Source organism: Poecilia reticulata, chromosome 11 (assembly GCF_904066995.2).
Source record: "Poecilia reticulata chromosome 11, P_reticulata-male-v2, whole genome shotgun sequence".
NCBI lineage: Eukaryota > Metazoa > Chordata > Actinopteri > Cyprinodontiformes > Poeciliidae > Poecilia > Poecilia reticulata.
This window is the reverse complement of record NC_088840.1, coordinates 21,487,480-21,507,160: the sequence shown is the minus strand read 5'-3', so window position 1 is coordinate 21,507,160 and position 19,681 is coordinate 21,487,480. Positions and strand designations below refer to the sequence as shown.

The following is a 19,681-nucleotide window of genomic DNA, read 5'->3' as shown; positions in this document are numbered from 1 at the left end:
CTTAATTTCCCTACGGGATTAATAAAGTTATACCTAACCTAACCTTAATTCAACACTGGCATTTTTACTGTGTAGCAGCCCTGGTGCCCTCCGGTGTGTTTGCTAAATACTATCAGCTCTTTCACACTTCGTTTTATAGCTGTTCTAATAATAGTCAATGGGAAAAGTGGAGTAAAGCATTATCGATTTTTATGAATGGGAGATATTTGCTAAACTGATAGAAATGGTGTATAAACCAGCTGGATTTAATATATGGATGGTTTACTTTTAGTTTCAACAATGAAGTTATCACGCAGAGGAATCCTGCAGTTTCAAACTGTGTCTGGCCTTCCTGACATGCTGCACCTATCAGCCTACTGATGGTTTGGGCATGTTCAGGTGTGGTGATCATAAAGAACCAGTCTGAGAGTCACACATCACTGCAGTGCGTTTTGTACTAGCTAGACCAGTTCTGTCTTTCTTTTTCTTTGATCGAGCTCCTTGTTTGAGTCCATCCATCCATCCATTTTCTTACACCCTTGTCCCTTAGTGGTTAGGGTTCGGGAGGGTTGCTGTGCCTATCTCCAGCTAACGTTTTGGGTCACCCTGGACCCAAAATTGACAGTCAGGTTAACATGACTGTCAGTTAACCTGACAGTCATGTTTTTGGACTGTGGGAGGAAACCGGAGTACCCGGAGAAAACTCACGCATGCACAGGAAGAACATGCAAACTTCATGCAGAAGGACCGGAGCCGGGAATCGAACCCAGAAGCTCTACCAACTGCGCCACTGTGCAGCCCTCTTGTTTGATTCCATTTGGTGAAATTAATTCTGAAATTAATTTATGACGGATTAGATCAGTGTTTTTCAACCACTGTGCCGCGGCACACTAGTGTACCGTGAGTGATCGTCAAGTGTGCCGTGGAAATGATCTAATTTCACCTACCGTATTTTCTGGACTATAAGCTGCTACTTTTTTCTTACACTTTGAACATGCGGCTTTTCTGTGGATTTTTCTTCAACCACCAGGGGGCTATTTAGCTCATTATGTAAGGGTGCGGAGAGGGGTGTTCAAAAAGATTTGAAGGTATGATTTAAAGTATGGTGCGCTCATAGTCCGGAAAATACGGTAATTGGTCTTAGATTTTTTTTTTTTTTTAAACGGAATAATTATCTGCAAATAATGCCATCTTTGAGTGTCTTTGCTGTAGTAGAGACTAGCGGCTTAATCGTAATTTTCCTATCACTAGATGGCAGTAGGTACAGAGCATTTTACATTAAAACAAGAGAATTAGTGATGCATGAATGTTACTGTATCACACACGACAGTGTTGTGGCTCTGTTCAGGTGTATTTTTAAAGTGGACATGTAAAGTGCAATTTGAAATAAGAAATGTAAAATATGATAAAAATAAATTTGTGTGTATTTGATTCCTATTCAACACACTTTGAAAAGAATGACTATATATATGTAATATAGGCGGCTACAGAGTATCTTTGTTTACACTTTTGGTTGGTGGTGTGCCTCGTGATTTTTTTCAAAACAGTGTACCTCGGCCCAAAAAAGGTTGAAAAACGCTGGTCTAAACAGATAATAATCCCCTGACTTACCTTTTGAGTTCTGCCAGGTTAAATGCTGTAGGTCATAGGTGGGTTGGGGAATTGGCCAACTTTCACTTTGATATCAAGTATAGACCGGAAAAGAGGAATGCTGATGCAGATATGTTGTCCAGATCTTTCATGTACTGTTCATAGGAACAGTACATGAAAGATCACACCGAGACTGTGTCACCTGAAGTAGTGTCTGCAGTTTGGCAAGGCAACAAAAGCAACACAAAACAATGATGTTCCCTGGATAGCTGCATTACAACTTGCAGATGAAAATGATGATGCTAACCTACCTGATGGTGTCATGACCATTATGCCTGAAAATATCAGAGCAGCACAACAAGAAGATACAGCTATCAAAGAGATTGTGTCATTGAAACAAGGAAACTGGAGTCCAAATGAAAAGGATAAAAGAACCATGTGTAAAGAAATAAGGAGACTGTTGTACGAGTGGATCAAGCTAGTCGTGGAAAACGGACTACTTTTCTGGAAAACAGAACTAAACAGTCAGCTAGTTCTCCCAGAAAAACTCAAACCACTAGTGTTGAAGAACTTGCATGATGACATGGGCCATGTCGGTCCTGACAAGGTGATCCATCTTGCTTGAGAACGCTTTTACTTGCCGGACATGCAACAAGACATTGAGGATTATGTGACAAATAAATGTCAATGTATTAAACAAAAACATCCCAATATTCCACAGAGAGCTCCAATGGGATCCATCACAACTAGTGCGCCATTTGAGTTGGTCTCTATTGATTTTTTGCATTTGGAGCCAAGCAAAGGAGGATATGAGTATATCCTGGTTGTTGCTAACCATTTCACTCGCTTTGCACAAGCGTACCCAACACGAAACAAATCCGGAAAGACAGCAGCTGAAAAGATATTCCAAGAATTTATTCCTCATTTTGGGTACCCAGAAAAACTACGTCAGGGATGTGAGTTTGAGAACAGCTTGTTCGTCTCAGGAATTTCTCACTCGCACACCACTCCCTATCATCCTCAGTGCAATCCAGTGGAGCAACTGAACTGCACGCTTCTCCAGATGTTGCGCACCTTACAAGAGGAGAAAAAGAGTGACTGGAAAGATCATCTGCCACAAATCGTGCGTGCATATGCTCTCACCACTCATCCTCCTTCTTTTACCGTTAATCAGTTGTGGACTGAGATGAGACGACTCCATCCTAGTAAGGCTGCAGGTCCAGATCGGGTGTGTCCGAGGGTTCTAAAGGCCTGTGCTGCGGAATTAGGAGAACCTCTACAGCATGTCTTTAACCTGAGTCTGTGACTGGGTGTGGTTCACATACTATGGAAAACATCTTGCATAGTTCCTGTTCCAAAAAAGGGTCGCCCAAGCAAGCCGACTGATCATTGGAGCGACAGGTCTTGAACATGATGCAACCCCAGGCGCAGAGCGTTAAGGACCCTCTTCAGTTCGCCTACCGAGAGAGGGTGGGTGTTGAGGATGCTGTACTCCAGTGTTTTTCAACCTTTTTTGAGCCAAGGTACATTGTCTTAATTGAAAAAATCACGAGGCACACCACCAACCAAAAATGTAAACAAAGATACTTTGTAGTACTCTGTATTACATATATAGTCATTCTTATCAAAGTGTCTTGAATAGGAATCAAATAAACACAAACATTTATTTTTATCATATTTTACATTTCTTATTTCAAATTGCACTTAACATGTCCACTTCAAAAATACACCTGAACAGTGCCACAACACTGTCGTCTGTGATGCATGAATGTAGTAACATTCATTCATCACTAATTCTCTTATTTAATGTAAAATGCTCTGTACCTACTGCCATCTAGTGATAAGAAAATTACATGATTACGCCGCTAGTCTCTACTACAGCAAAGACACTCGAAGATGGCATTATTTGCAGATAATTATTCCGTTTAAAAAAAAAAAAATCTAAGACCAATTACCGTATTTTCCGGACTATGAGCGCACCATATTATAAACTGTACCTTCAAATTTTTTGAACACCTGGAAACTTGCATATATCAGCCGCACTGGGCTAAAGGCCGCTGGTATCTCTGCCGCTCTCGGTTTCCCATAAGTACCCAGCAGAGGGCTGCGTCCTAAGAACTGCTGGATATATTAAGGACGCAGTTCTCCGTCTCCAAATCTGGTTTTGTTCACATCGAGTTTACGTGCAGCGGCTTTATTTCCCTCGTGTACTGCCAGATCAATACTCCTTAACTTAGAAGCTGCACAACGAGAAAACATTTCTCCGTTGTGCCTGCTGCTAGCATGTGCTTGTTCTAAATGGAAATTACCGCATTCTTCTTTGATTTCCAATTTTGACTTCCAATGATTCACTTCCTGCTAAATAGCCCCCTGGTGGTTAAAGAAAAGTCCACAGAAAAGCCGCATGTTCAAAGTGTAGGAAAAAAGTAGCAGCTTATAGTACGGAAAATACGGTAGGTGAAATTGGATAATTTCCACGGTACACCTGACGATCACTCATGGTACACTAGTGTGCCGTGGCACAGTGGTTGAAAAAGCCCTGGGGCCCTAAGCAGCCCCAGGGCTGCTACACAGCAGTCAGGTGTCAGGGCCAGGTGTCACCTTTGCCCTGACACCTGGCAATGACACCTGGCAAAGATGTCAAGGCCACACCTGACAAAGGTGTGGCCTTGAACGTAAAGCACTTCTCTCGGTCTGGTTATTATGCACTACCAACTGAATGCACGTCCTGTTCTCCTCGCTTTTCTTTTAGAAACTGTCACTATCCGGCGGCCGCCTTTCGTTTCCCTCAGCGCTACCAAGATGCCTCTAGAGTTTGAGCTGTGTCCCGGACGGCCCATCGGAGGAAAACATCCGTGTTTCATTATTGCTGAGATTGGACAGAACCACCAGGGAGACCTCGAGATCGCCAAGAAGATGATTAAAATGGCAAAGGTGAATGAAAGTTTGCTTTATTTGGAAGGATCTGAGTTCAGGCAGGTGTGCGCTAATTACTATCAGCTCTTCCACACCTCAGTTTTTAGCTGATCTAATAATGGAGTCAATGGGAAAAGTGGAGTAAAGCGTTACCAATTTTTATGAATGGGAGATATTTGCTAAACTGATAGAAACGGTGTATAAACCAGCTGGATTTAATATATGGATGGTTTACTTTTAGTTGCAACAATGAAGTTATCACGCAGAGGAATCCTGCCGTTTCAAACTGTCTGGTCTTCCTGACATGCTGCACCTATCAGCTTACTGACGGTTTGGGCATGTTCAGGAGTGATGATAACATGCCAGTCTGAGCGCCACACATCACTGCTGTGCATTTTGTACTAGCTAAACCAGTTCTGTCTTTCTTTATCTTTGATCAACAAATTGAAATAAGCGTTGTAAGTATTCCTAGTACTGGTAGTGGTCGCAATTGTAAATGATTGAATAGTGGTTTAAAGAGTGGTTCTAGTACCTTACTTAACAAATAATTGACATATTAATATTTAAGTCCATTGTATTTAATGCATAGATTTTCCACTTTCTTGAAAAATATTGAAGTTAATATTTGTTGGATCCCCAGTTACATATTGGAAAAAAATATATATTTTCATGCTAGTGTGAGTACTAGTATGTGTACTACATCTTCCCAACTACAACTGTTGCCAAAATACCTCCAATAATCTGTGCTCTTAAAGAAAGGAAAACTTTTTACATAAAAATATACAAACTTTTTTTCTTGTTTGGTTCAAAGTGAAGATATCTGATGTATTTTCACACATTCGCCCCCTCAGGACTGCGGTGCTGACTGCGCCAAATTCCAGAAGTGCGAGCTGGAGTACAAATTCAACAAAAAAGCCCTGCAGCGTCCGTACACCTCCAAGAACTCCTGGGGCAAAACCTACGGCGAACACAAGCGCCACCTGGAGTTCAGTCATAATCAGTACAGGGAGCTGCAGAAATACGCTGCAGAGGTGGGGATCTTCTTCACGGCCTCGGGGACGGATGAGGTAAGACGGGGTTGAGTTCGGAGGGTTACTTTCTGATTTGATCTGCTCGGGGGATTTAACTGCAGTTCTCGTCTGCGTCCTTTAGATGGCAGTAGAGTTTCTCCACGAGCTCAACGTGCCTTTCTTCAAAGTTGCATCTGCAGATGCCAACAACTTTCCATATCTGGAGAAAGCGGCCAAGAAGGGTGAGGCTGTCACCTGCTGCTGCCTCAGGTTGAGGCTTTGGGTGTGATGGGAGAGAAACGTTGCTCAGGTTTTGAGAAATGTTGAAAGCAGTTGTTTCTTAGCAATGTATGTATTGCATACGAACAAAACCAAGCTGACCTGAAAACTCACAGAAGAAGAACCATTGTTTGCTAATTTACTAAGGCTACATCTACTAGCTTGTCATGGTTGTTTTATAAAGGGCTAACTTTTAAAAAACAAAGTTCCTAAAAAGCTGAAAAAATAAAGTGTAAACAAATGAAATTTACATGCATTTTTCATCTTGTTCTGTTTTTCTCAGCACTTTAAGGTGTTCTCTTCATGTGCTTCAAAAACTGATCATTTTACGCAAACAAAATAGTCTTGATTAATTACTAATTTCTTAAAGTTTTGCTTTTAGGAAGCATAAGAAGGTTGTGGGAAATGTTTTTGTCTGAGCCACTAAGCTCTAACCTCTTTAGTCATCAAAATACCCATAAATTAAATTAATTTTAACTGAGTAGATTTATTTTAACAAAGACACAATATGTTTCTTATCATTCTCATGAAACAAGTAGCCTATATTGTACACTAGGCAACACAGAGGAACTCTTGTTCTTCTTACTTTGAATAGAAATAAAAATAATTAGATTTTCTTATTTATATTAAAAGAAAGCAAACACTTTTAAGATTCTGGTCTTTCTTATTGCTACATATTTGTTTCTTGGTGAAATCAAAGTCTTGGATCTAAGCAGCATTTAGGAGCCACATGAACCATTTATAAGGATGTTGTCCTGTGGTTTGCGTCAGGCCGTCCCATGGTGGTGTCCAGTGGGATGCAGTCGATGAAGACGATGCGTCGCGTCTACAAGACGGTGAAGGAGCACAACCAGAACTTTACCATCCTGCAGTGCACCAGCGCGTATCCTCTGGAGGCTGAAGATGTCAACCTTGGAGTCATCATGGTGAATATATATATATATATATATATATATATATATATATATATATATATATATATATATATTTATTTATTTTTTTATTTTTTTATTTTTTTTTTTCCATATGTGTCCACTTGTGACATTTGGGTGGGGAGATGCAGGTGATGTGAAACAAAAACGTAAAATTGTAAAAATGTTGCTTGTTTTTTTTTTCTGTGGGAAGGAAAAGAAATTATGCACATGGTGTCACGTTACAACCACAGACTTCAGTGTGTTTGTAGTTAGTTTATTCAGTTTGTGTGAAGTAACACAAAGTTGTGCATAATTGTCAAGTAGAAGGTAAATTATACTTTGGTTCTAAATTATGAAAGTATGCAACCAGGAAAAAAAAAACTAAAATGTTTTACATATGGATTCTTTTGTGAGGAGCCATATAGGAGAGTCTGAAACAGGCAACAGGCATATCAGAAGAAGGGAAGACACAATAAACGTCATCAACAATATTTCTGTTTTTCACTGTAGGAATACCAGAAGGAGTTTCCCGATATTCCCATCGGGTATTCTGGTCATGAGTCTGGGATCAGCATCTCTGTTTCAGCTGTGGCTCTGGGAGCGAAGGTCATTGAGCGTCACGTGACCTTGGACAAGACATGGAAGGGGACCGACCACAAGGCCTCGCTGATCCCCTCTGAGCTGGCGGAGCTGGTCCGCTCCGTCCGTCTGGTGGAGCGGGCGCTGGGAAGCGGCGTCAAGCAGATGTTGCCCTGCGAGAAGGCGTGCCACGACAAGGTCAGTGTGACCTTCTCCTCTACGATGAGACGCGCAAAAGTTTGGCAGCAAAGAAAGTTTTTATTATCTGTAATAACGTTGCTCCCTGTCGTTACTTGTCCTCCAGCTGGGCAAATCCGTGGTTGCCAAGGTGAAGATCCCCAAGGGAACGGTCCTGACGCTGGACATGCTGGCGGTGAAAGTGGCGGAGCCCATGGGCGTCCCGGCAGAGGACATCTTCCAGCTGGTTGGGAAGACGGTGACGGAGGAGGTGGAGGAGGACAACAGTGTCCTGCCGGAGGTGGTGGACAGCTACGGCAAGAAGGCCGAGTGTTGATCACAGCAGATGGTTGAAACTTGTTGGAAATAAAAAGGCACTTATTTCTTTTTGGTTTGTTTTGGGGGGTTTTATTCTTAATGGGATAATTTGGATGTTCACACATTAAGTATGAGGGTGATTTTACTTCCTAGATAATCAGAAATTTGCCAAATGGTTGGTAAGTGGAGTGAAATAGCTTAAATCTTTTGATGGATGATTAAAAATTTTTTTTTTTCAGAAAGTGGCCTTAACGAGACGTTTTCTGGCTATTTTCATTTTCTGGTCGGTGCCTTCAGAAGCTCTGTCTCTGGTACTCCTGTTATAAATCTGTCTGACAATATAATTTCCCTTTGCCAGAAACTTTAGGCAAGGTGTTTTTGAAGCATTTGTGTCTGAATTATGTCTTAAAGAAAAAAAAACCTTAAAATAAAATCTTGGCAAATATTAGTGTTTGTGTTTTGTATTTTGGTCATAAGTCTGTTAATAATATAAATGCTAAATTTGGATTTTTAGCATCCAGACATAAAGCATATTTTATTTTTAACATATGTGCTACAGGGTGGCCCACGAAAAAAGTAACCCGCCTTCCTGCCTGGCTACTTTTATTAAACTTTTTTTTTACTTTTTCGTACACTTTTCAAAGTGTACGCTAATAACCCGAAAACTTTACAGCAGAAAGACAATAGTCGTAATGCAATTCAGAACATTGGTGCCCCAGAGTTGCGTCACATATATGACAATATGTTAAGGCGCGCCCAAAACTGCATTGACGCACAAAGGGATCATTTCCAGCACCTTCTGTAAAGAGTGAGTAAATATTTTGGCATTTCAAGTTCTTTCTTTCTTTCTTAACGGAAGGCCACCAGTAATACTATAGTAACAGCAGAGGGCGTGGCTATGGCGTTGCAACGCAGTGACAGGTCACGCCTCTGCCATACGTTTGGCCATAAATTCCACACGTTTTGACCGAGCTGGACCAAACTCACTTTCAGAATCTATTTCTAGAGATCTGTAAAATGTTGGAGTATTATTGAAAAACAAAAATCTAGAACTCTGTTGTAATCTGATATTTTGTCTGGAAAAATTCTTTATTCATAAGCAAAGGTAGCGAAGATCATCCCCAGTTTTTGACATTTTTTAAAATCTTAATTGTAATTGTATTTGGAATCTCTGAAATATATTGAAACGTATGAATACTTGACTGAAAAGTTAATTGAATTGCTCACCGATGCAAGTTAAACCTAAAATATTCATCCCTTTGTTGCGGTTTTATTTATTATTATATTTTACATCAGTAATGCTTTTGTGTTCCCATGTCTAAGTCTGTCCTGTCTCTGTCTCTATATAGCATTATTGTAAATTCTGCAAGTCTTTTAACTTTTGCATGCATAAAGTTAGAAAAATAGTCTCAAAAATTTCATTGAATTAAAGTTACATTTAGAAGATTTTATTCATAAATAACTCAAAGTGAATTTTATCTGAAAAGAACACAACTATTTAACACAATTTAATCCTAGAGTGACATTCTGATCCACTCTCCATACCAGTCGGTTCTGACAGCTCCTCTAAAGGTCGGACCTCTTAATGAGTTTTCTGTCAGAGCAGCACCAGCAATCAGCTAGTCGGCATGAAATATAGCAGGTAAATGGCAATAAGCTTATGAGGCTTCATGGCCCACTAATGCAATGCATGCACCCAAAGCCTCAGAACCCAAACGTCCAGGCTCAGCCAGGATCCCAGACAATACGCTCCCAAGATCCCAAGATCCCAAGAACCCAGGTCTACCTCAGACCCACCCAGGAACAGAACAGCCACCAGGCCAGTAGTCCTGATGGCTGAGCCACCAGCCTGTAAAAACCCCATAAATGATCTATCTGCTGCTGCCAGAATCATCCCCAGTCACTAATCTCCCTCCCCGGTGTGTTTCACTGTCCGCAACTCGCATAGTATGAGAAATATTTAGATGTGATGCTCGTATAAACCACAAGGTGGCGGTAATGCAACAATATGAATGCCGACAGTCATAAAACCCCAAAGAAGAAGAAGAAAGATGAGGAAGCGGAAAGAAGATGGCGGATGGTCTGTTTTGTTGAATATTTGAGTGTTTCTTTAAACAAGTTTATCAACGAGCAGTTAATCCTGCTGCTTAGAAGGTTCGATTGGGAATCTGTTTTCTGAGCCAAATTCTTTTCTATTAGTTCAGATGGTGAGGTTATGAGATAGAAACCTACCTTTCTATCTCATAACCTGTATTTGGCAGATTTGTATTGTATCCGGTATAAGACAATACACAATATTATACAATGTTGATTCACAGAGTTTAAAGGAATCATCGTCAAGTCGGAGGAAGAGATGGATGATCAGCGCAGACTGCTGGATTTCTCCCGGACTCCCCGGATAATCTTACACCGGATAGGTAGGAAACACCAGAGATTGGATGGTTAAAGTATAAATATCTGAAACTTTCTTTATCAGGATAATTTTAGCAACTGATCCCTTCCCGTATAACAAATTATTAACAGGCAAATGAATGCAGACATCACAATTACACTGAGAAAATGGCTCGTTAATAGACGAAGCTGAAGTTAGTTTTCAATTCTAGCTTTCAATGGCTAAAGGGCGATTCCACCTAATTTTTCACTATCTTCCGCATATTTAATCGACTGTAGTTTAAAAACTACAACACCTAGACTCTTCAAACCAGGACAGGATTATTCTTCTCTTAAATATTTATAACCTTGTTTGGGATTTGTGAAACCTTTTCCTGATTTGTAAAACTCAATGAAGTTTGATTTTCACAATTTGTTTACATCTGGATCACACTAGAACTGCTCTTTATAATACACACACACACACACACACACACACACACACACACACACACACACACACATATATATATATATATTAGTTATAGATGGATAGATGGACATATTCAGGGGTGAAAGTTGTTTTCAACTCTTGGGGGTGCTATGACAAAAAAGATTATTTATATATATATATATTTATATATATAGCTTCTTTGTGTGCTTTGGAGTTTCGGTGCTGATTAGTCTTTTTGCGTAGTGATAAAAGCTGGTTAGCTCTTGAATTGTTACAAAATAAAGCTGTACCTCCCTCAGCCCACTGGCTGCAATGTTGACACCTTGAGATGCCATGAGACCTAAATCCTGAACATCATGACATGGAGTGAATCCCAGTTTTCCATGTCTGGCATATAACCATTCATTTTAGCTTTTAAACTGGTTCTATTGATCCTGTGTCCAGACAGAGGGATAATCAGTAGCCCAGCATCATGACCTGTTTGTTCTGAAGATCCTGCAGCTTCCACTTCTCTTCCTAACATGGCGCCTCCTCACCCTGACTCTCATACTGATAGGAGGAACCACAGAGCTCTGTTAGGTTAAAAGCTCATCTTCTGAAGTTGGGATATTTTTCTTCCAAAAAATATCCCAACTGAATCTGTGTTGAGATTCACAATAAAAGGTTCCAGAGGAATGACCTCAAACCAGATGTTGGACTGGATTTTATGTCATTAGTGAATCATGGAGCCTCATTTTCAACAGTGTAGCTAAAAAGGTTGAAAAAGGTTATTATTTTGGAGAAAATATCATCATCAATATTTCCACTAAATAAGAGGCAAAAAACAAAAATGTTTAATAAAGGAAAAGCTTCTCAGACTCTGAGCCTGACAGCACCAAACTATTTTTTATATTAGACAATTAATTTAATTTCACATAATTATCGCGGTAGATGCCATTTGTCTGTTAGATACTTAATGAAACATATTTACTGTGTTTGATGTTTCTTATAAATGACTTATACTCACAAAGAATGAGGTAATTAGTCCAAGTTCGTCGTTTATTGAACGTTCAGAAACTACAGCGGCTGTGATGCGCTAATGCAAAAGTAAAAAAAAAGGTAAAACAACCCGAACAGGTGATCAACTCTAAACCACTCACACCTTTTTACTCTCCGTCTCTCCCTGTCATGTAAGCACACCCATTGCCATGGCAACCTGCGCTCCACAAGCCGACCCGACATTAGTTAAAAATATAACATTCAGTACGTTACAATATTAGATTTGCAGGCTTGATATTTATTTTGCGATCATTAATAAGCCTCTCATGAACACAGTGGTGGTTGATTAGTTAATTTTAAACTCCTGCTCTGTTATTTTGGTAATGGAACCGAACGCACAGAATTGCGCAACACCTTGTTGAAACAATAATCACTGAGATTATTATTGTTGTTGGGTCATTAATTTGAACACGTTTTGTTGATTTTTTGTTGTTGTTCTTTAATAAAGTTACGAACGTTTTAAGCGAGCCAGAGGATGTGCTGGTCTCAGCGTCCTGGCGGCGTTCAGTTTGTCACCTAATGTCGAGATCGACTCAAAACCTTCCGCTATCGACGTGTTGCAGCCCTACTCTAGCAAAGCACGAACAGTTCAGAAACAATATGAAATTAGAGAAAAGGTATTCATTAACTGATTGTCGTGTTTTAGATTGTTCTTGGGTGAACTCACGGCTGCACAATGGACCCATTGATTTTTTTACAGCAGAGAGTCGCTCCCCCTCTCTTGCAGGTACTGCGTACCCCCGCTAAATCTTTTAGGGGTACGCAGTACCCGACCGTATCCCCTTACTTTCACCCCTGGACATATTACAATCCAGCCTTTTAGTGCTATATGAATTAAAAACAGGGCAATGCATTTTAATGCTCAATATTACCCATCAGATACTGTTCCCCCTGTGTTAAAGGAGTAACAAGCGAATCACAACCCTCTCATATGGAGTGAAAAGAAATAACCTGGACGCTCCATCTTGCTTCTGGGTTTGTCTGGCTATTTTTCCGGCCAGCGAACCATCCCGCCACCCAGTGGTCATTTTTCAGACCACTTAGTCTCCTGTACCGCTCAAAAATGCACAATATGTCTATAAATAATTTTAGGATATTATAAAGAAGTGCTGAGATATTCCGTTTTCCACTGAACTAACATATTTTTCTCTTCAGAACAAGCACAGTGAGAAACGTTCAGAGGATAAAAACACTAGACTCAGAGCAAAACTCAGATGGCCCAGCTTTCTACTAGCATGTAAACGCATCATCTACACACAAATCTGGGAGCTTCCCCGAAGCGTGAAATGAGTCTCAAAAATAGTTGTGCACTCGTAACCGGATCTGTGTGTAAATGCAGTTTTGTGTGTGTGTACCAGGTGACTTGTGTGTACTTTTTCAACATTTATAGAAGAAGAAGGAGAAGGTTTATTTTATTAAGGTTTACAAATCCAGTATTACACATGCACAGATATTTTTACACATGCACAGATATTTTGAGACTATTTTCACTCCATACTCTCTCTCCTGTTTGTCTCCAGTTTTCTTTTTGATCCAGCCATTGTTTCAAACAACCAGATTAATCAGAATTTATGTATCAGAATCACAAACATCTTTTACTTGTTTATTCATTGTAAGGCTTCATGTTGTTTTCACGTTGCCTACTAGTACCTATACTTACAGATAATGGACCCACAGTTCTTCCTGTCTAACTTAGAAAAGTAAATAACAAAGGAATAAAAACTAAACAACTATTAAGCTACAAATAGGCCTGTTGCGATAAACGATAAATCAATTAATCGCACGATAAATTAAACCTATCAACCTCATTTTAATTATCGGCTTTATCGTCTCTTCCTGCCTTTTTTTCTTTCTATTGATGATACTGAATGAAAAAAGGCTCAGCTCCGGTGCTCTCCACTGACCCTCCCTTCCTCATTTCCTTAGTCTAATGTCCAGCGCACACGACACGAGTTGTCGGCCCATTTTCAAAACCTGAGACCACACATTAGCCGACAGAAATCCTAGGTATAACGGTTCGATCGGGTTCGTCGTGCCGTGTGGTGTTCAGCCACATGGGCACAAAATAATGGCTACAAGTACAGTTAACTAATTTTAAAACCAGGGATTAATCAATGCTTTACTACAATCTACCTGCAATGCATGTGGCTAGAGTCAGCGTAAAGTCCTGACTGACTGAAAATCATTATAACCTATTTATGACACATTAATGAAGAACAGCTGAAAACGTACCGGGTTTATCAACTGCGGTAGCAATTTGGCTCCAACTCCTCATCATGTCTATATTCTGTGCACGAAACGTTGAATAAACAATGTTGTTTCCACATATCATCTCCAATGTCCGCTGGACTTCGGGTTGCGCCGTGTCAGCTGGTTGGGATTCCCCTCCGTAATTTCCCCTCAGAAAACAGGAGGAGAATCCGCGCTTTCTGATTGGCTACCTGTCACATTTAGCGTTAAGGTCCTACTAGGGGAAAACCCCTGATTTAGATTGGAGTGGCCGTAACACACCACACACTGCAGGATGATCGGTTAGATCGGTCAACGATCTAAGATTGTCATAGGGGGAAATAGGGGCAAAAAATTGTGTAGTATGAACTACTGTATTAGGTAGTGGGATGTGCCCGTTTTCCCTATTTAAATCTATTGATTGCTGAAGGGCAATATAGTATACAGACTTCATAATCTGCACTCTTTTGGTTGAATGCAGTATTTATTTCCACTTTGGCTTCATGTTGTTTAGTTTTTATTCAAGTACGTTTTTTGCTAATGGAGACTGAGAATCCTTTTTGTTTTTGGTTGTTTTATTTAGTTTATCAGTTCCAGTGTTATGTTGTTCTTTTGAAAATAAGGTGTATCTATCAGGAAATCGCATGTATTATTAGTCATTTCCATTAAATCAGTGTCAAAAGGTCTTGAAACAATATCGTTTGTCTAAAAAATTATTGCGATAATCGTCCAGCAAAATTTGTTATCGTGACGGGCCTAGCTACAAATAAACTCTGTAAGTAAATCCCAAAGGTATAAAGTGAACTAAAATCACATTTTAATACAAATAAAAGTAATGAAAATAAATTATAGCTCCAAATAAAGTTATATCTTGTAATAATGAAATTGGGCGCCCTGCGACAGACTGGCGACCTGTCCAGGGTGTACCCCGCCTCTCGCCCAAAACGTTAGCTGTAGATAGGCACCAGCACCCCTCCCGACCCCATTAAGGGACAATGGTGCAAGAAAATGGATGGATGGATGGATGAAATTGGGCTGCATAGTGGCGCAGTTGCCTTGCAGCAAGAAGGATCTGGATTCTCTTCCTGGCGTGGGGTCTTTCTGCATGTTCTCCCTGTGCATGCGTGGGTTTCCTCCAGGTACTCCGGCTTCTTCCCACAGTCCAAAAACATGACTGTCAGGTTAATTGGTTTCTCTAAATTGTCCCTAGGTGTGAGTGGTTGTGTGTCCTGTGTGCCTCTGTGTTGCCCTGCGACAGACTGGCGACCTGTCCAGGGTGACCCCACTTCTCACCCAGAACGTTAGCTGGAGAGGCACCAGCAACCCTCCCGAACCCACTGAGGGACAAGGGTGTAAAGAAAATGGATGGCTGGAATAAAATTTAAAACAATGGTGACTATAATTAATTTTATTATAAAAAATAGATTTTTAATATCTGTTCATTTGAGAATTCTCCAATTATCAGCGGGATTTGTCAACTGAACTTTCTTTCTACACTCTTTAATTTTTAGGTGTGGGTTTTTTCTTTTTTCATTTCTGTCTTAAAAGATGAACAATTTTTCCCATTTACTTTAATAAAGTTAACAATTGCTCTTTTCCTCTGTTGTCTTGTCCAGATTGCCTGCAATGTAACGTTTGTAACCAGGAGAGGAGATCCATTCGGGACCAGGAGGAGTTAGAACTTCTGCAGGTGAAAAAAGAACAGGAAGAACCAGAAGATCATCAGATAAAAGAAGAGCAGGAGGATCTAGAGCATCAGCAGATAAAAGTAGAAGAGAAAGAAGTTTACTGCAGTCAGGATGAAGAACAGGTTGAGTTAAAACAGGAGACTGATACCTGCATGGTGGTTCCTGTTGATGAACAAACATCTCACACTGAATCAGAACCAAACAGGAACCAAGTCATCTTCCAGGAAGCTGTTGAAGCTGAGAACCAAATTCAGGAAAGAAGAAAACCATTCTCATGTGTGACCTGTGGAAAATGTTGTAGTCTAAAATGGAATTTAACTAAGCACATGATGATCCACACTGGTGAAAAACCGTTTTCTTGTGGAAACTGTGGGAAAAGTTTTAGTCAAAAACAGTTTTTAACTCAGCACATGATGATTCACTCTGGTGAAAAGCCGTTTTCATGTGTGACCTGTGGAAAAGGTTTTAATCAAAAACCAAATTTAACTCGGCACATGATGATTCACACAGGCAAAAAGCCGTTTTCATGTGTGAACTGTGGAAAAGGTTTTAATCAAAAACTGAATTTAACTCGGCACATGATGATTCACACAGGTGAAAAGCCGTTTTCTTGTGGGAACTGTGGAAAAAGTTTTAGTGACAAACGGAGTTTAACTCAGCACATCAGGATTCACACTGGTGAAAAGCCATTTTCATGTGTGAACTGTGGAAAACGTTTTAGGCAAAAACAGTTTTTAACTCGGCACATGATGATTCACACTGGTGAAAAGCCGTTTTCTTGTGGGAACTGTGGAAAAAATTTTAGTGACAAATGGAATTTAACTCAGCACATCAGGATTCACACTGGTGAAAAGCCGTTTTCATGTTTGAAATGTGGAAAAGGTTTTAATCAAAAAACGATTTTAACTCGGCACATGATGATTCACAATGGTGAAAAGCCGTAAAACTATTTTCCATATATGTCCTGTGTTGAGATTCACTATAAAAGTCATTTAGATGGAAACTGGAGCTATACACTGGAGGGTTTTCTTGTCTATAAAGTGGAGAAATTGTTTAATTTTCTAATTTCTTAAATGTGATAATTTGGTTCTTGACATTTTGATACTTTAAGATGTACAATATGAACTTGAAGGATTGATTTCTATTATTCTGAATGGAGAGAATGAGTGGAGTGAATGAGATTTACTTTAATACATTTTTAATCCAAAATAAAATGTGCTGTTGTGCACTAATTGTAGATTTTCATTAATTGTTTTGCACTTTTAAATTTACTGTATTAAAAACTTCTGTGATAGGTTTGTCTTTAAAGCAAAACTAGACTGAAACTGATGCTATTATTTGTTCCAATTTATATTAACCAGTCTATGTAAAAGTTTTTCAAATAAATTAACCTGCCCTTTTACTTAGAAAATGCAATATTGAATATAAACATATTTTCCTTCTTTGATTGTTCTTGATAGTACAAAATATGTGATTATTGTCTCCAATAATTTGGAGTGTTGCTTGTCCTAGTTGTATAATTTTTCTATTTTCTGTTGTGGCTGTTTTCTATTAAAGATCACTTTAGTTTTTTTTTAAAAGTTGAAACTAATTTAATCTCTACACATATATTTTTGATTAAGTCCTTACAAAGTCACTTGATGACTTGCATTTCCTTTGAAAATGCAGCGAGTGCTGAACGCTACTGCTGAAAAGAGCAGAATCATGGTTACAAAGGCGAAGTATAATATATATTGAATAATTTTAGGGTTAAAGGGCAACAACTTTTATCCCATAGTGCAGTAATAAGAATGTATTAGCTAACATTAGTCAAAAAGAAAACCGTTAGCTTAAATATCAATATGTTGGCTTACACTAGCATGTTGGTTAACACGACTTAACCCATTAAATACAGGAGGTTTAGTTTTTAGATAAAAAATTAGCTAAAAATCTAATATTGGCTTAAATGCTATCATTACCATGTTGCGGTATGTTAGCATATAGGATGTTGGATAACATTAACTCGATGCATTCAGTAAGTTAAGCTTAGCTTTTCTGTCCCAATTAAACAAAAGCTAATGTTAGCTTAAATGCTACATCATGTTGGATAACAGTAAATGAATCTGTTAAGTAAGGTAACTATTTGTAACTATTTTCTAGTTCTCATTGCATACTGGTCTGACCTCTGTCAGACTACCTGAGGGCAGCCGTCGCTACTTTCCAGTAGTTTGTGTGCTAATGGGGAAATGACTAAAGTACAGGCCATTTTATATACAGAAAACTAGGCAATACCTGTGGAAACCTTTCAGTTTTGACCCATTTAACTGCTGGATCTTATCTAGCAAATCACAAGTTAGCTGGTGTCAGCATTCATTAGCCAGAGGTTTATACAGTGCTGTAAAAACCAGTTCACCTCCATACAGATTTCCCCTTTTTGCTTTTTTGTTGCACTGAAATGATCCAAATCAGGATTGGGAAACACCAGAAGGCTGTTTCACAACAGTAAGATTACAAAATCCAGGATAAGAGATAAAGTTGGGTTTATGGTGCCATTGGTTTATCCTGTCTTTTTCTGTTTCACAAAAACCAAACGAACAAGGTCCTTAGAGGTGGACCTTGTTCTAGGGGTGTGAGAATCCTTGTTAAATGGAGTTTTAACTAAAACTGAGGTGTGAGAATCCTTGTTAAATGGCGTTTTAACTAAAACTCTGTGGTGTGAGATGTTTAACTGAAGTCAAGGGGTGCGGGTTTTAATGTTTTTCTTTTTTTTACCTCGTTTTTTTATTCTCTTTGTCTTTCTGTGCTGTTTTTATCTTAATTATGTGAAGCACTTTGAAATGCCTTGCTACTGAAATGTGCTATACAAATAAAATTTGATTGATTGATTGATTGATTGATTGATTGATTGATTGATTGATTGATTGATTGATTGATTAAGTGCATGTTGGAGAAATTAAACATGCTAAAATACTGAGAGACGGAAAACTTCTGATTGGATGTAATTCGGAAGTTCAAGTGGAAAAGGCGAAGAAACTTGAGTGGGTGTGTAAAGTCAAAGTGAGGACAGTTGTTAAAGTGGGTGATGAGAGTAAATGAAAGTAAAGGTAAAGGAATTGTTACAGGAGTGCCTTTAAGTGTAAACATGAAAGATTTAGTTGGGGATTTAAAAGAAAATCATAGGGATGTAAAAGGAGCACAAAGACTGACAAGGAGTCCAGAGAAAGCTGAAACAGAAACTGTGTTGGTGGAATTTGAAACAAAAGAAATGCCAAAGCAGGTTTTCATTGGTTTGATAAGATTTAGTGTCAGGGAATTTGTGCCCAAACCAGTGAGATGTTTCAGCTGTCAGGAATTTGGCCATGTTGCTAAAATGTGTAAAGGATAAAGGAGATGTGCCCGATGTTCTGGAGACCATGAATATGGAAAATGTGGAGTTGGAGTTAATGCTGTAGTTTTGTAGGAGAGCATAGTGTCGCCTTTTGGGGACGTGAAGGGATGAAACGATTTATGTTTTCGCATCCACCTGAATAATGTGCAGTTGCGCCACTGGTTATGGGAATGGTTGAAAAGAAAATAGAAGAGGAGAAAAGAAAATGGTGACTTTAATTGCAGGAGTAATAAATGCAACTTCAGATGTGAATTCAACGACGGAAAGGATTCAGATTATTGTGAAGGCAGAAGGCCATAGCTTAGACTTGAAGAATATTCGGTGGGAAGACATAAGGGGAGAATTACTTAGTCAAGCAAGTCAAGAAGGATAATTTTAATCTTACAATGGAATGCAAGGAGTCTTTTGTCAAATGGTTAAGATGTTAAACAGTTTATTTATGAGCAGGAAGTAAAACCTGATATAATTTGTATACAGGAAACTGGGCTGAAGCCGTTTTTGGACTTCAGAGTTTATAGATATATTGCAGTAAGATATGATAGAAAAGAGAAATGGGGTTGGTGTTTTTCTCGGATTTAGGAAGGTATTCCATGTAAAATAATTGAAAGGAAAGGAGATTTGGAGTATGTAGCAATTGCAATATGGGTAGAAGAGAAGGTAATATTGATTATAAATTTTTACAATCCTTGTAAGAAGCTTGAAATAAGTAAACTTGAGGAGATAGATATGAAAGGAAATGTTATTTCGAGTATAGAAAATGGATGGATGATAAA

At 39.1% G+C, this 19,681-nt stretch overlaps 3 protein-coding genes across 4 annotated transcripts in view; all 3 read left to right on the top strand.

The window, feature by feature from the left end:
• LOC103460877 (uncharacterized) overlaps positions 1-19,681 on the top strand; it is a 106,415-nt gene that overhangs the window by 31,194 nt on the left and 55,540 nt on the right. The window lies entirely within an intron of this gene.
• On the top strand, positions 4,203-8,210 carry LOC103472627 (N-acetylneuraminate-9-phosphate synthase-like). The gene is made up of 6 exons (XM_008422385.3): positions 4,203-4,503; positions 5,337-5,552; positions 5,638-5,737; positions 6,546-6,700; positions 7,199-7,465; positions 7,572-8,210. Exons 1-6 carry the CDS (start codon positions 4,273-4,275, stop codon positions 7,779-7,781), a joined length of 1,179 nt encoding a protein of 392 aa, XP_008420607.2. The 5' UTR covers positions 4,203-4,272; the 3' UTR covers positions 7,782-8,210.
• LOC108166705 (uncharacterized) lies at positions 9,758-18,409 on the top strand. Of its 2 annotated transcripts, none has more exons than XM_081612544.1 (3): positions 9,758-9,842; positions 10,081-10,179; positions 15,470-18,409. In XM_081612544.1, the coding sequence occupies exons 1-3, from the start codon at positions 9,833-9,835 to the stop codon at positions 16,483-16,485; spliced, it is 1,125 nt and encodes a 374-aa protein (XP_081468670.1). In that variant the 5' UTR covers positions 9,758-9,832; the 3' UTR covers positions 16,486-18,409. The 2 variants fall into 2 exon arrangements, with proteins under 2 accessions (XP_081468670.1, XP_081468671.1); XM_081612545.1 differs by having other exon boundaries at positions 9,807-9,916.

Excerpts from the sequence above, each read along its gene's own strand:
- LOC108166705 (XM_081612544.1), top strand. Across the intron at positions 10,180-15,469 it reads GATAATCTTACACCGGATAG|ATTGCCTGCAATGTAACGTT; the intron begins GTAGGAAACACC and ends TGTCTTGTCCAG.
- LOC103472627 (XM_008422385.3), top strand. The coding sequence starts at position 4,273 with ATGCACTACCAACTGAATGCACGTCCTGTTCTCCTCGCTTTTCTTTTA. Across the intron at positions 5,738-6,545 it reads GGAGAAAGCGGCCAAGAAGG|GCCGTCCCATGGTGGTGTCC; the intron begins GTGAGGCTGTCA and ends GGTTTGCGTCAG. Across the intron at positions 6,701-7,198 it reads TCAACCTTGGAGTCATCATG|GAATACCAGAAGGAGTTTCC; the intron begins GTGAATATATAT and ends TTTTCACTGTAG.